We start from the raw sequence: 15,146 nt of genomic DNA, 5'->3' as shown, positions 1-15,146 counted from the left end.
CACCATTTATCTGTATTCTGCCACCTGCACTTAATCAGTGTTCCGGCTGCATTATGCTTGCATGTTTACTAGACAGGTATAGGAAGGATTACATGCTGACCTGACTTCAGTTCATTTTATAATCCCTTTGTACACCTAAAAGAGCTTGCAAAAATCCAGTTAGGCTGAACAAATACCCTCCATTGGAAATCATTTAAAGGTTCCTTTTTCTTGATAGAAGTTGCAAGTATGTGATTACAAGATTGCTCCAAGCAATGAGGTTTACACCTTCTTTAGGAGGTTAAAATTCTTACTTTACGGAGAATCTTATTTTTAAAAAGAATCGTGTCTAACCAGTTTCAGTTCTTTGAATGCAAAAGATTGTGTGTTCTCCTGGATTGCTTTTCTGAACAGGTTTGAAAGAGTTGACTTGATCAGTGCTCAGAATTTTGTTGATCTCCCTAAAGCCACCCAGTGATCTATTGGATAACAGAGAGCAGCTATTAAATAATGGTTATTAATTTTGCATTCAAGAGTAACTTTCATCAGAGGATTTCGAAGCATTTAGAAACATTTATCCTTGCAACACCATTGTGCATTGTTACTTATTTATATTACAGTATAATACAGATCCCTTGGTTGAGACCTCACATCCTATTGTGCTTTTACTACCACATAGACAGTTCCTGCCCCCCATCTTGTTTACAGCCTAAATAGACAAGACAGACACAGGATGGAAGAGGAAACAAGGACAGAGATGTGAAATGATTTGCTCAAGATCACGCAGCAAGTTGATGACAGAGACAAGAATAGGTCTTCTGACTCCTAGACCAGTGCCCAGCCCCTAGACAAAGTGGGGATTTACCCACGAAAGCTCATGCTCCAATACGTCTGTTAGTCTATAAGGTGCCACAGGACTCTGCTGCTTTTACAGATCCAGACTAACACGGCTACCCCTCTGATAGGGGCATAGTGTAAACTATGGCACAGAGTACTTAAGTGATTTGACCAAGGTCTTAGCAGGGAAGATTTGCAAAGACACAAAGGGGAATTAGGCTGCTGAGAGTTAGGCACCTTTGAAAATCTCCCTCAGGTTGAATGGATGGCAGGGCAGGGACCTTCCTCTTTAGAGCACACTCCCCTTTGATAAGGTTTGCATCTAATCTCTGGTTTATTTACAAATGAGAACTTTTCATAAAAACACTCATCCCCTAGGCTTCCTTCTCAGATGTTTTTCTCCTTTTGAATCGTGAATGACTTTAACTTGATCTTGCATCTTAACCCAGAATCGCCCATGAGTTGCTAAAAGCCTCACTCACTCAAATTTGAACTGCATTTTGTGAGCAGTCAGACTTGTGATTCACCTGTGACTCAGGAACTGTTTTACACAAGAGTCTCCTATTTTCCACTGTTCACTAACATTTATGTTTTGCTTTTGCCTTTAGTTTTACCAGCTGATTCTGATGCTTGGAAGGTGAGCCCGCAAACCGCCAATATGGTGATAAACATCTGCCTCCCACAGTTCAAGCCAAGAATTCACTGCAACAAGGTAAAAATGAAAAAGCATTGTGTTTTCTGCAGCTTAAGGCATATAAGGTCCGCTCTGGTATCCCTTGGTTATATGGAAAGAATAAGCAGTCCTTGTCTCTGCTGGACAGAGTAGACAAAGGAGTGCTCACTCGCTACATCACTTGTGTCTGAGATAATGTGGCAACGTTTGCATAATTAAGAGCATTCTCAGATGCTCGGGCAAATCTTGTCTAAGAAAACACAACCAATTTTACTCACCAGGCTCTATGGTGAAATCCCCCAGGAAACACCTGAGCAGTGTCTGTTGGAATTGTCTCAGTGTAATGTACAGAGAGATGCTCTTGTGGCATCACACTTAAAGGGCCATGGTCAAGTAGGTTACAGCAAAAACATAACAGGATTTGTGCAAAACTGGTTGGAACTGCTTGGGGGGTTGAAAATTTATTTTTAATTTATAACTTTTTTTTTTTGCGAAAGCCTCTCAAATCTTCAAAGCTAACCAGTCTTGTTGCAAAGAATTGGGGTAGTGTGGTATAATGGTGAGTTAGGACTCCTGGATTCTTTTTCTGCATCTGCTAATTTGGGGTAATCATAGAATATTAGGGTTGGAAGAGACCTCAAGATGTCATCTAGTCCAACCCCCTGCTCAAAGCAGGACCAATTCCCAACTATAACATTCCCAGCCAGGGCTTTGTCAAGCCGGGCCTTAAAAACCTCTAAGGATGGAAATTCCACCACCACCTTAGGTAACCCATTCCAGTGCTTCACCACCCTCCTAGTGAAATAGTGTTCCCTAATATCCAACCTAGACCTCCCCCATTGCTTCTTGTTCTGTCATCTGCCACCACTGAGAACAGCCAAGCTCCATCCTCTTTGGAACCCCCCCTTCAGGTAGTTGAAGGCTGCTATCAAATCCCCCTCTCACTCTTCTCTGCTGCAGACTAAATAACCCCAGTTCCTTCAGCCTCTCCTCGTAAGTCATGTGCCTCAGTCCCCTAATCATTTTTGTTGCCCTCCACTGGACTCTCTTCAATTTGTCTACATCCTTTCTGTAGTGGGGGGACCAAAACTGGACACAATACTCCAGGTGTGGCCTCACCAGCACCGTAGAGAGGGGAATAATCACTTCCCTTGCTCTGCTGGCAGTGCTCCTACTAATACAGCCCAATATGCCGTTGGCCTTCTTGGCAACAAGGGCACACCGTTGATTCATATCCAGCTTCTTGTCCACTGTAATCCCCAGGTCCTTTTATGCAGAACTGCTGCCTAGCCAGTCAGTCCCCAGCCTGTACCGGTGCATGGGATTCTTCCTGAGTGCGGGACTCTGCACTTGTCCTTATTGAACCTCATCAGATTGCTTTAGGCCCAATCCTCCAATTTGTCTAGGTCACTCTGGACCCTATCCCTACCCTTCAGCGTATCTACCTCTCCCCCCAGCTTAGTGTCATCTGCGAACTTGCTGAGGGTGCAATCCATCCCATCATCCAGATCATTAATGAAGATATTGAACAAAACCGGCCCCAGGACCGACCCCTGGGGCACTCCGCTTGATACCAGCTGTCAAGTAGACATGGAGCCATTGATCGCTACCGGTTGAGCCTGACGCTCTAGCCAGCTTTCTATCCACCTTATAGTCCATTCATCCAATCCATACTTCTTTACTTGCTGGCAAGAACACTGTGGGAGACCGTATCAAAAGCTTTGCTAAAGTCAAAATATCCACTGCTTTTCCCATATCCACAGAGCCGGTTATCTCATCATAGAAGGCAATCAGGTTGGTCAGGCATGATTTGCCCTTGGTGAATCCATGTTGACTGTTCCTGATCACCTTCCTCTCCTCCAAGTGCTTCAAAATGGATTCCTTGAGGACCTGCTCCACGATTTTGCCAGGGACTGAAGTGAGGCTGACCGGTCTGTAGTTCCCCGGGTTCTCTTTCTTCCCTTTTTTTAAATATGGGCACTATATTTGCCTTTTTCCAATCAACCGGGACATCCCCCAATCGCCACAAATTTTCAAAGATAATGAATGGCCAGTGGCTCTGCTATCACATCAGCCAACTCCCTCAGCACCCTCGGATGCATTAGATCTGGACCCGTGGACTTGTACATGTCCAGCTTTTCTAAATAGTCCTTAACCTGTTCTTTCACCACTGAGGGCTGCTCACCTCCTCCCCATGCTGTGCTGCCCAGTGCAGCAGTCTGGGAGCTGACCTTGTCTGTGAAGACTGAGGCAAAAAAAATCATTGAGTACTTCAGCTTTTTCCGCATCATCTGTCACTAGGTTGCCTCCCCCATTCAGTAACAGTCCCACACTTTCCCTGACCATCTTCTTGTTGCTAACATACCTGTAGAAACCCTTCTTGTTACCCTTCACATCCCTTGCTAGCTGCATCTCCAGTCATGCCTTGGCCTTCCTGATTACACCCCTGCATGCTCTAGCAATATTTTTATACTCCTCCCCAGTCATCTATCCAAATTTTCACTTCTTGTAAGCTTTCTTTTTGAGTTTAAGCTCACTGAAGATTTCTGTTAAGCAAAGCTGCTCGCCTGCCATATTTGCTATTCTTTCTGCACATATGGATGGTTTGTTCCTGTGCCCTCAATAAGGATTCTTTAAAATACAGCCAGTTCTCCTGGACTCCTTTCCCCCTCACATTAGCCTCCCAAGGGATCCTGTCCATCAGTTCCCTAAGGGAGTCTGTCTGCTTTTCTGAAGTCCAGGGTCCATATTTTGCTACTCTCCTTTCTTCCTTTTGTGAGGATCCTGAACCTGATTACCTCATGGTCACTGCTGCCTAGGTTGCCACCCACTTACACTTCCCCTACCAATTCTTCCCTGTTTGTAAGCAGCAGGTCAAGAGGAGCACGGCCCCTCCTTGGTTCCTCCAGCACTCGTACTAGGAAGTGGTACCAACACCTGCAACTCCTGTTGACTTCGTTTGGAGTTGTGGGTGCTCATCACTGCTAAATATCAGTGCCAAGGTATTTCAGGTTGGGCCCCCAGTTAGGTCACTCTGAAAAATATGGTCCTTATCCTTTCTCTGCTTCAGTTAACCTCTGTAAAATTGGTGTCATAACACTGTTACACCTCATAGGGGGGTTCTGAGAGTTAATTAGTTCTGAGATCTTCAGATGAAAGGTGGTAATATTTGCATTATTCAAGTGCTTACATAATCAATATTTTAGTGGTATAGACAGATACCTTTTTCTCTCTCCTGCCAGAAAATTCCCCGTGGCTCAGTAAAATGTGAAACTCTTCTCCATTTTTCTTTCTAAGGTGTCAAACTATTTATAATAATGAGTTGAGCTTTCGTGTTTGATTCTTGGAGTCACAGAAATCCTTAGAGATTATCTAGTTCTTATTTAAAGTCTATTTTGAATGGCAAGACCCCCCAAACTGCATCTCAAAAACAAGAGAACCTGGGTTTTGTCCTGTGAAAAACGCAACATTTATGTACACGGTATTTAAAACCCTTCCTAGATGGGGTTGATTACATTGCTGGTCTGTGACTCCAATCCAGTGCTGAATTTAGCCTCACCTCCATATTTTAGCCTAGAGTGAATTTATGGCAAAATCCTTTACAATAAATGTTTTCAATTAAATTCTCGTTCCCTTAAAGAGGCACTGTTATAATTGGTGAATGCTTCTAACATCTTGAGCAACACGACTGTACCAAATGGGTTTGCAGAGCCCAGCACCCCTAGAATAACAACTCAGGGACACACATGCTCTGGGGAGTAAAATCAAGAGAGCACAGCTCATCCTTTAAGTTTTGTTATTCACCGTTGATCATTTAATGCCTCATTTACATTTTGTCTCGCAAATACTGTAACAGTGGTTGCAAATTCACTTTCCTCTTTTGGGTCAAATCAAGCCCAGTGTCCTCTCCTTTCTCTTTAAACACAGATTTCTGCTGATGGTTATGAAGTGGAGAACCTCATCTCTGAAGACCTTGCAAAGAGAAACCGGGGCTTTCGCAGTGAATATTTCATCAAGCCCCCGGTCCATGTTACTCTCTCCTTTCCCTTCAATATAGAAATCTGCAGGATTAACATAGACATCTCATCGGGCGGGTGTCAGAATTTCACGGGGCTGGACATTTACACGTCTACCTCATTGAACAAAAGCTCTTGGAACAGCCCGGAGTCTCAGTTCTCAGGTCTGGCCGGACAGCCTGTGTCGGACAAAGACGTTTTCACACTAGTGGGCAAAGCCGTTCTAAAAAATCAAAGCAAAGTGACGTTCAGCCACAGGGGCTTCAAGCCAAGGCCTCCTTTCCATCAGATGGAAGCTGTCTTCTACCCTGGCTCTGCATCTCACGACCTATGGAATAAAGGCCCTGCCTCACTGAGCAATGTATCGCACTTAAAAATTTGCATCTCCCATGTATCCGGAGGTGGCCTCCCTTGCATTAAAAGACTAGAGGTCTGGGGGCAGCCAGCCAAGTCGTGCCCGCAGGAAGTGATGGACAGCGTGTTCCGAGTGGCCTCTGAGTGCCTGGCTCAGGGCTTGGGCGTCCAGAGCACCAGTTTCATGTTACCAATGGAAAGCGAGTGTGTGCCCGTAAGCAACTCCGACAGCGAACAGCAGAGTCTCCAGAAGCTAGTCGATGTTGTTCAGGATATCCCGGAAGAGTTCTTGGACCCTATCACTCTGGAGATAATGCCCTTCCCAATGCTGCTGCCGTCTGGCAAGGTGATCGACCAGAGCACTTTGGAGAAATGCAACCGGAGCGAGGCTTCCTGGGGTCGGGTGCCCAGCGATCCTTTCACTGGGGTTGCCTTTAGCCACCACTCCCAGCCCCTCCCTCACCCCTCTCTAAAGGCGAGGATAGACCACTTCCTATTACAGCACAGCATTCCAGGCACCAACCTCCTCGGGAGGGCTCAGGTCTTGGGGATGGTCACACCTTCTTCCCTAACCATGTCCTCTCTGAAAAGGAAAATGGACTGCATGGAGCAAAGCCCTGATGACAGCAACCACGTAGAACCCTCCTATTTTTCTACCACAAACTTACTAGCCATGTGTACCTCAGAGAGCAGTGCTAAAAAAATGAAAACTGAGAGTGACTCGCCTTTGGCCCAAATGGACTGCTCGACAGGTATCTCGCCTCCCTAATTCTCATTGTTTCTTCACCTTCCTGGTTTCCCAGGACCAGAGTCACACACATCATCCCAAATGTGGTTTCAGTTAATCCTCACATCTCCTGCAGATTCTCACAGCAAAACCTAGGGGCGCTTTTTGAGGCTGTTGTCTTTTGCTCCTGCCAGGCATTATGGAAATGGTTTTAGCGTGTCATTCATGTCTGATTTTCCCCTTTCCTCTACCCAGTACGTTTGTTCTTTCATAGCCAGATTTTACTTCTGTTTTTGGGGAGGGGAGGGGGGTCAGTCTCTGACCGCATTGTTTTGCCTATGTCAGTCTACACCAGGGGTAGGCAACCTATGACACGGGTGCCGAAGGCGGCACGCGAGCTGATTTTCAGTGGCACTCACACTGCCCGGGTCCTGGCCACCAGTCCGGGGGGCTCTGCATTTTCACTTAATTTTAAATGAAGCTTCTTAAACATTTTAAAAACCTTATTTACTTTACCTACAACAATAGTTTAGTTATATACTATAGACTTATAGAAAGAGACCTTCTAAAAACGTTAAAATGTGTTACTGGCACACGAAACCTTAAATTAGAGTGAATAAATGAAGACTCGGCACAGCACTTCTAAAAGGTTGCCAACCCCTGATCTACACCATTTATTTGCCCATAATTGATTCAGATCACTTCATTTTTCCATTAGTCTTTTATTTCCTTTGTCCCCATCATTTTCAGTTCATTGACAGGTTTTGCTGTGTTGAAAAATTTTCTTGCAGCCTGTGCAAAAAATTTTGAGATTTTACTAGCCCAGGCGCACAATCTGCTGGCCCGTTGTCCCCATAATCGGGGGGAAAACCCTCAAATGTCTTCCCTGCGCCGAATGAACTGGTTCGTAGGCTCATGTGTGGGCTGCTCACACAGGTCACTGCAATCACAGATGTGCTCCTACTGACCCTTCTGCTGCTTACGCTCCTAACGATTCCCCCCTAAGTGGCACTTACTTAACGCAGCACTGCTTTAGAAGCACTTGTCAAATCCTGGTCAGTAACACGAAATGCTTGTGTTGATGGACATCCCTGCCAAGGGAGCATAAAGCCCTAGAACCAATGGATAGCAGAAATAGCACTGTGTGTGTGTGTGTGTGTGTCCAGAGTGAAGTGCTAGAGGCCAAGGGACAGCACTTGAAAGGCTGGAGGGGAAGGCACTACACATGGGCTGTGGGTGATTAAACCAGAGAGGACATTTCCAAAGAAGACGCCTTTACAGTTGCTAAAAGGGGCTGTAGCCAGTGTCCGGGGAGGGGGGTTTGACACTGGTATCTTCTCCCCCTCGGTATTGGCCGCGTTCACACTGTTAGAAAAATGTCTGTGAGCAGAGCTATTGGGCACGAGCTCGTCTTCCTGAATCATTTGCCAACTGTCATGTCACCAGCTATGGGCCCCGTCTTGCACCCCTGGACTGGTGAGCAGTCCCACTGAGCAGCCGAGGCTTAACACACAGCGTAGGTCCCTTCTGTGCTACAAGCTGTCACTGCCACCCAAGCCAGGAGATAGCCATGTTGTGAGCGGGTTCTCTGGCTCGGGTCTACTTGCTGTAATGTAGGCAGCCTCTCGGGCTCCCTGTCACTGTAAGTTGGGCGTGGGGTAGCTCTACCAGCCATCGTGGATTAATAGCGCGCTCAAGCTTTTTGACTGCTGAGCCAGTTACACTGATGGGCGAGGCAGGATGGCTCTGTGGTTAAAGCTCAAGACAAATGCGTCTGCCCCTCCAGAATGAGACCTCCTGCTCCTGCTCTTTCATTCTCCAACAAGTAGTGCATTCAGTCTCTGTCCTATAACGAGCATTTTAGCACAAGGGGGATGATAGGCCTGCTGTCTCCAAGCATGCTTGGTTATGTAAAGAATTAATTTTTCTTGGCATATTTATTTCCTTGTTTGTGCAGAAATACCCAGAATGTGTTGAACCTGGGCTCACTCTGGCTTTGCTCCAGAACACACAGCCCTTTATATGCAGACAACTCCGTTTTGCTCTGCATCTTTCTTCCCCGTTGTTTGTCATAATGATAGTTACTGAGTTATTTAATAACATCGCAGACACAGAGAGGTAAATGAAGTTGAATAACCAAGGGAGAAGAGACTACGTGGGCACGGGGAATTTGAAGGGAAGTGGAGAGTCACTGAGGCAGTGAAATTAGGTGGTCTGGTCCACGTACAACAATGTTAGCACCCAGCATATGAGTGTCTCTTGAACACAGGAGGATTGTCTCCCTGAAGAGCTGAGTTGAATTGTCTTTAATACATTCTGCAAAGGCTTAATGTAAAGCAAATAGGCTTTGGGCTGCAGGTGGCATGGAGAAAGTTTGTCCACAGCAGGTACATGAAAATATCAAAGGTGGGCCAAAGGCGAACACTTCAGATCTGAAGTCTCCCCGAGTTTGGGGCTTGTTGATTTCAGGCCAGGCTTTGGCAAACATGATTTATTTTGTATTACAGCGGCACTTAGAGACCTCACCTGAGATTGGGTCCCCGTTGTTCTAGGTGCTGTGTGCACACACAGTAAATGAATCCTTGCCCCAGGGATCTTATTCCCATATCTATTGAGCTTCTGTAGCCTTCATCTCTGTAGGTGAGCACCCATAGTCGAAGGATCTCCCTGGGGAGATTTATTAAACAGACCATTCACACAGGCTAAATGACAGTCTACTCAGACATGGTCTTTAGCAAAACTAGATCTTTGGGACCATGTAGGGGGAAAATGCTGCCATACCTTGCAAAGCAGCCAGAGGGTTCCGGGCCCTGATGACAAGACACTGGCTTCTACTTTAGGTCCTCAGTTCAGATTTATGTCTCTGAACCAAAACAAAAGTACAAAATAGAGGGGTAATGTAATGTAATGTAACTGGCAGGGTATCCATACGAAAATGAAAACAGCATTTTCTTTTTGGTTTAAACATTCCCCATTAGAAACCAAACCAATGGCACTGAGCTAGTGCCTGCAGACCCGCAAGTGAAACTGACCAGTCTAGCGTCAGCTGGCCAAGCTGAGCGAAATGCAGAAGTAAAGAAAGGGTGATTGGGATTTTCAAAAGGGCTCAAGGGAGTTAGGTGCTTGAATGCCGTTGACGTGCAGGCTTTAAGCAGGTACATAAGCATTTGCAAGATCGAGGCCTAAACTTCAATGGCATTCAGGCACCTAACTCCTTTAGTCCTCTTCGTAAGTCCCAAGCAATAAAAACAAATCGTAGCTTGTATATTGGGCTTGTCCTTCATAGATCTCAAAGCACTTTCCCAGCTGGGCGAGGTATCCGTATCCCAAGTTCACAGGTGGCCAGCCATGCAGTAACCGAGCCCTAAGGCACTGTTTTGAAGAGACATAAAAGGGTTTTTGTCTTATGTTGAGATCATCCCTTCAAAATTAAAAATATGTTTAGCAGCGCAGCAGCATTTATTTTGTCCCTTGATGCCTTCTGTTCCCCCATGGCTATTTCTAGATCTCATGCCTCTCTCTGCAGGTCCAGTCTCTCATGAACAGAAGCTGTCCGAAAGCTTGGACATTGCCTTGACCTCTGCACTCAGCTCTAGGCCATCATTTACAGCTAGGCTGATAAAAGGCCAGCAGCAGCTGCATAGCGAGGGGGGTTGCAGCAGTTCGTGGAATGCAAATGCCCTAGCTGGTAAGCAGCAAACCGATTGGTTTCACTTTTGGCATTCGGAAGCCCTAGAAAAGGAGTATAGCAGTGGCAGTCTGTAGGTTTTGCATTAATATAATTTAACAAGAACCCTGAACTCTCACAGGTTGGATTGTTCAATGACTTTGTTGTTGACATGTTTCCCTTCTTTTGACCTAAAGAGTAGTTTGTAAATCTACCTGAAGTGTCTCCTAAGACGTCTTACTTAGCAATAACCATCTGAGTACCTCCCAGTCTTTAATACTTTATTCTCCCAAAGCACAGCTGTACTATTATCCCCATTGTACAGATGGGGAACTGAGGCACAGAGACACTAGGTGATCTGCCCAAGGTCGCACAGAAAGTCCGTGCCAGAGCAGAGAATTGAACCTGCATCTCCTGAATCGCAGGTCAGCGCTCTGACCACTAGGCTATCCTTCCTCATCAGCTGAATGAAGCTGTTGCCCGTTTTCTGTGTCAGAAATCCGACGCTAGGCGCTAACTTGTGCCCTCGAAGGAGACGGGACCACGTGCAGTTCCCATAGAGTGTGCAGATAGCTGAGCTGCTTTCCCCAGCAGTGTGTTATACGGTTGAGCTTTTTAGTTTACCTTTTAAAGCTATCACCATTGAGATGGAATCTGAATAGCCCACTCTAGGAATTATGGGCACGAAAAGCAAAGTGGTATTTAAGGAAATATGTTAAGTCTTTCACACAGTGGAGTATGATACCTGTGCAAATGTCTGACGGAGACAGAGTACAGTACTCAAATTCTAGTGTTTGAAAGGGGGGGGGGATTTTTAACCTAGATAGAAGCGGGAATTCTTTTGCTAGCTTTCGTCCTCAATAAAATACTGGCGGTACCAAACTTCACCTTGATCTAATCTTCCCAAGCAGTAATGCTAGGAAGCAAGAGGAATACCCTTGGAGTTTGGGCATGGTAGCTCGTTATAAGGAAAACAGGGCCCATTCCCAAGATAATGCAAGCGCTTGCAGCTCCAGCTGCTTGTGGGAACACCTCACCTCCGAATCGGGTTTATAGCTTACATCTAACCTCTTGGGCCAGAGTTTCAGGTGTGGAATAGGTACCACATTGCCAAGGTTGCTGTATCAACTGACTAGCATTAACATTGACACAACTTTTTTCTTTCAACTTTCCAGAGCACAATAGCAGCCCAGTTCAAGGATGCGCTTCCTGTAATAGAACATTTTCTTCTTATTTCAAAACGGAGCCTGTGTACCAGCTTCCATGCAGCCACCTCCTGTGTCGTCCTTGCTTAGCTGAAAAGCAGAAGTCCTTAACGATACTGTGCATGAATTGTAAAAGGTCAGTCTCCGCTCATGAGGTGCTGAGGGTCCACTTTTAACTTCTTGGGCGCTGCTATTGAAATGGCTGGCTGAAAGGCCCCAAGGAGAGCTGGAGCCGCTGCTGTTCCACTTGCCTGTATTGAATAGTACAAGGACGTGGTCCTTTAAAGAGCTTGCCAGATGAGTGCACGTAATTCTGAAGAGGACTTTGTCTTCTTATGCTTACAGAGTAGCGGGGAGGTGAGAGCATCGCCCCAGAGCAAAGCGTTACAAGGATAATAAAGCCATATGCTTCTTTAACAAGGAAAATGTATTTATATGAAACTGACATCCATCCAGTCACGCACCATCACTCCACCATTCCAACAGCTCAGTGGTTAGCATAGGTGCCTTTTGAACTGTGAGTTTAGCTTCCCTGTCATTTAAAACCATTTCAATATTTGACAAGTAGCCGTTCAGTCCTGGGCCGTGTGAAGTCCTTGTGATCGAATCCATGCAAGCTACCTGACTTCTCCCCTCTCCTGCCCCCACTCCCTCCAATTTCCCATCCGTGCTAAGAGCGCACTGGTCATCTGTTCTGAAGACCAGTAAGTAATGGAAAGAGGGGCTGGAGTTAGTGCGTAAGTAACTCTGATGATGATCTCATTCTTCTCGTACAACTTGTAGAAAAACCATTGCATAACACCCAATGTCACTCTGTTTGTCATATGACAGGACCGGCTCCCGTCTGGCTGATAGACATTTAAGCCTTAATAAAATTATGGTTAAAGTCAGTTACTTTCTTCTGCCTTGTAATTGGTCTCTTTGTGAGTCTTCATAATGCTCTCGCCTTGTGAGTTTCTTTTCAGAGCTGAGTCTAAAAATGAAGGAAAAAACCAAGTCGATACAAAGGAATATTCTCCCCAGAGCCATATATTTTCAAGGGGGTGATCATAGTAACCTACTCTGCAGTCTATACAGACTTTAAAAATTGATATTCATATGTGTAAATCCATGGGGCTGCAGTTTGCAGATACCTGCTGAGAAAAGACACTCAGGAAAATTGCTCAGATACCTTCTGTCACCTGCATATCCTGGATATGTTGGGAACAAATGGATATTGGAGGGGTTTGCTAATATTACTCCTATGGGAATTCTGTACACACAAATTGGGAATTCTGCACACAATATTTTAAAATTCTGCATATAATACAATAAAATTCTGCATGTAACACAGTAAAATTCTGCATATAATACAATATAATCACACCAGTTTCAATTTTGGTAATTTGTTTCAAAATGCCTGTAACTATATGGACCAAAAAAAGATTCAGGAAATGTTTTTTGACAAATATATTTTCCTTACTAGTCATATTAATACAGAACTCTGAGTAATTCATTTAAACTACAATACAGAAAAGTCACTAACTATTGAGCATTTCCTGAACATAAACACATGAAAATTAACTTACAAATACTTGGTCACCAATACTGTGCGTTTCAGTTATAATCCTCGATTTTCATTGACATTACATTACAGAAAAGACCAAACAGCAAAACAACATTAAAGTAGAATGTCATTTTAAATTGCTCATTTTCATCACTGTCAAACAAAACCGCATGCTAGTGCGCTTTACGTGAAGGCCTGTACACACATTATCAATCTGATGAAGGCATGAACTTTAGGTGGGCAGTCCCCTGCGCACACATGGGTCCTTACTGCAGGATCAAGGTGTAAGTTACCCTAAAATAGGAGAGAGGGGAAGGAAGGAAGAGAGCAGATTAGCCAGTTGAGAGAATTCATTAGCTGAGTGGGATCTGACCCCAGTCTCTTCCTGGGGAGAGGTGAGGGTGCTCCCTGCTTCTCTGAGAGCAAACAGACCCCAAGACCCACTTAGCTGCACCTAGCCCCACACCCTTCTTCAGGTCCCCCTCCATCAGGATCCTTGCCCCAGTGACTGTGCTCCCTCAGCTGCTCCTCCCATACTCACTGCTCCCTCCCTCAGGGCACAGCCCTATGCCCTCATCTCTCCCTTCTCCTGGAGATTGACTCTCATACCCACTCCCATGTCTGGGGGCTCTGTGCTCCCTCGGTTCACCATGACCACTGGGAACCCCTGTGCTCCACCCTGAGTGACCCCTTCCTTGCCTGCCGCACCCCCAGAGGCCTTTATGCAGCAGAGGAAACTGATGGCTGCAGCTGGAGAACCCTGGCTCCTGGAGAAAGGGACCTGCCAGTGCAATGTTGCAGGTAAGCGCCCCACCTGGGCTGTACGCTGCGAGCAGACCCCTGGTGCAAAACCCAGGAGGCAGCAGGTGACCCCCACCCTCCCTAAATGGTGCCCCGGGCTGAGGCTCCCAGCAATTTCCCCATAGCTGCTTGTGCCAGCCCCATGCCTCTGCAGGCTATGTGCAGTGACGGGGGCAAGGGGCACACACAGGGGCTGCTTTCCTCTGGCTGCACGGAGGTGGGGACTCACACGGTAGCCTTCTCTTACCCCTGGACACAGGCTTGGCAGCAAGGCTGAACTTGACAGCTCAAGGGCCGGGCCTGCCCCACACCTGCCCCTCCACACCAGTCACACCCAAACCAACATACCCACTCAGGACCACTGCTGGGGACAGGCGCATAACCCCTCTCATGGTTTCCCTTTGCTTCCCTGTCAGAATCTATTATTCTGTGGGGAAACAAAGAAATCTGCAGGGGACATGAATTCTGCACATGCGCAGTGGTGCAGAATTCTCCCAGGAGTACACACTTTGATACTGCCAATCGATTGTCATGAGCAGAGTCGACTTCCCTGGCTCATCTCCAGTGCCCCTTTTTTAGGGTAGTACAGCTTTAAGATGGATCAAGTCAAGCAGCGTGTAACCCCTTTTTATACCTTTACTTACAAACAGCACCCTTGCTGAGTAACCCTAAGGTACATCTACACTGCAGCTCCATTTGCTGAGGGTTGTCAGACCAATTTAATGGTGATGTGAAACTGTTCTCACATCACCATTAAACTAGTCTGACTTCTGGTTTGAATTGATGTGAGATCAGAATTGAGCTCCATACCGATCAGAAAATAATACATAATCTGATGTAGCAGGGCTTCTGGACTCTACTGTAAATAATAAATTATAGGAAAATAAAATATGCAAACTCTCTAAATTCAGAGGCAATAAACACCCCGTTAGCTCTGCCAGGCATGCACAGGTTTGTGTTTCCAACGAGTTGAGCCATCCAGCCGTGACTCACTATTCAAGACTCCTGCACCTCGTATCTTCTCCAAGTTACTCCCCCACCCCCGGGAGATTCTAGCATACATAGCCCTTCCTTTCTCTTTCTCTAGAGCTTAGCAGAACCCAGCCAACTCCTACTCAAGCCAAACCACAGCTCAGCCAGCCAGCCCACTCCCATACCCAAAAGATGTACATGAAGCCATCCTGCAAAATGACTTGTCACCTCTGGGACTCCTGAGGTGACACTGGACCAGCTTCATGGACAGTAGCTGCACTGACCCGCGTGCAATGACACTTGGGAGTAAATTTGCTCATTTGGATCTTGGTTCCTTTTTCCCTGCTTGCTCACACACTCCAGGATTTT

The 15,146-nt window shown here is 46.0% G+C and overlaps 1 protein-coding gene across 5 annotated transcripts in view; it reads left to right on the top strand.

The window, feature by feature from the left end:
* UBOX5 (U-box domain containing 5) overlaps positions 1–14,914 on the top strand; it is a 32,414-nt gene extending 17,500 nt beyond the window's left edge. For 3 of the 5 annotated variants that reach the window (XM_039540100.1, XM_039540103.1, XM_039540104.1), the window contains exons 2-7: positions 1,425–1,528; positions 5,417–6,611; positions 10,113–10,274; positions 11,429–11,594; positions 13,719–13,805; positions 14,893–14,914. In XM_039540100.1, coding sequence (XP_039396034.1) covers positions 1,475–1,528; positions 5,417–6,611; positions 10,113–10,274; positions 11,429–11,594; positions 13,719–13,805; positions 14,893–14,899 — 1,671 coding nt within the window. In that variant the 5' untranslated portion in view covers positions 1,425–1,474 and the 3' untranslated portion in view covers positions 14,900–14,914. Of the gene's footprint in view, positions 1–1,424; positions 1,529–5,416; positions 6,612–10,112; positions 10,275–11,428; positions 12,349–13,718; positions 13,806–14,892 lie in introns of those variants that run through there. The other 2 variants (XM_039540102.1, XM_039540101.1) reach the window with 2 other exon arrangements.
* Positions 14,915–15,146: the final 232 nt, after the last annotated feature.

The sequence above is a fragment of the Mauremys reevesii genome, linkage group 5 (assembly GCF_016161935.1).
Source record: "Mauremys reevesii isolate NIE-2019 linkage group 5, ASM1616193v1, whole genome shotgun sequence".
Classification (NCBI taxonomy): Eukaryota; Metazoa; Chordata; order Testudines; family Geoemydidae; genus Mauremys; species Mauremys reevesii.
Note: the sequence above shows the minus strand (reverse complement) of the source record. Positions and strands in the feature narration are given on the sequence as shown.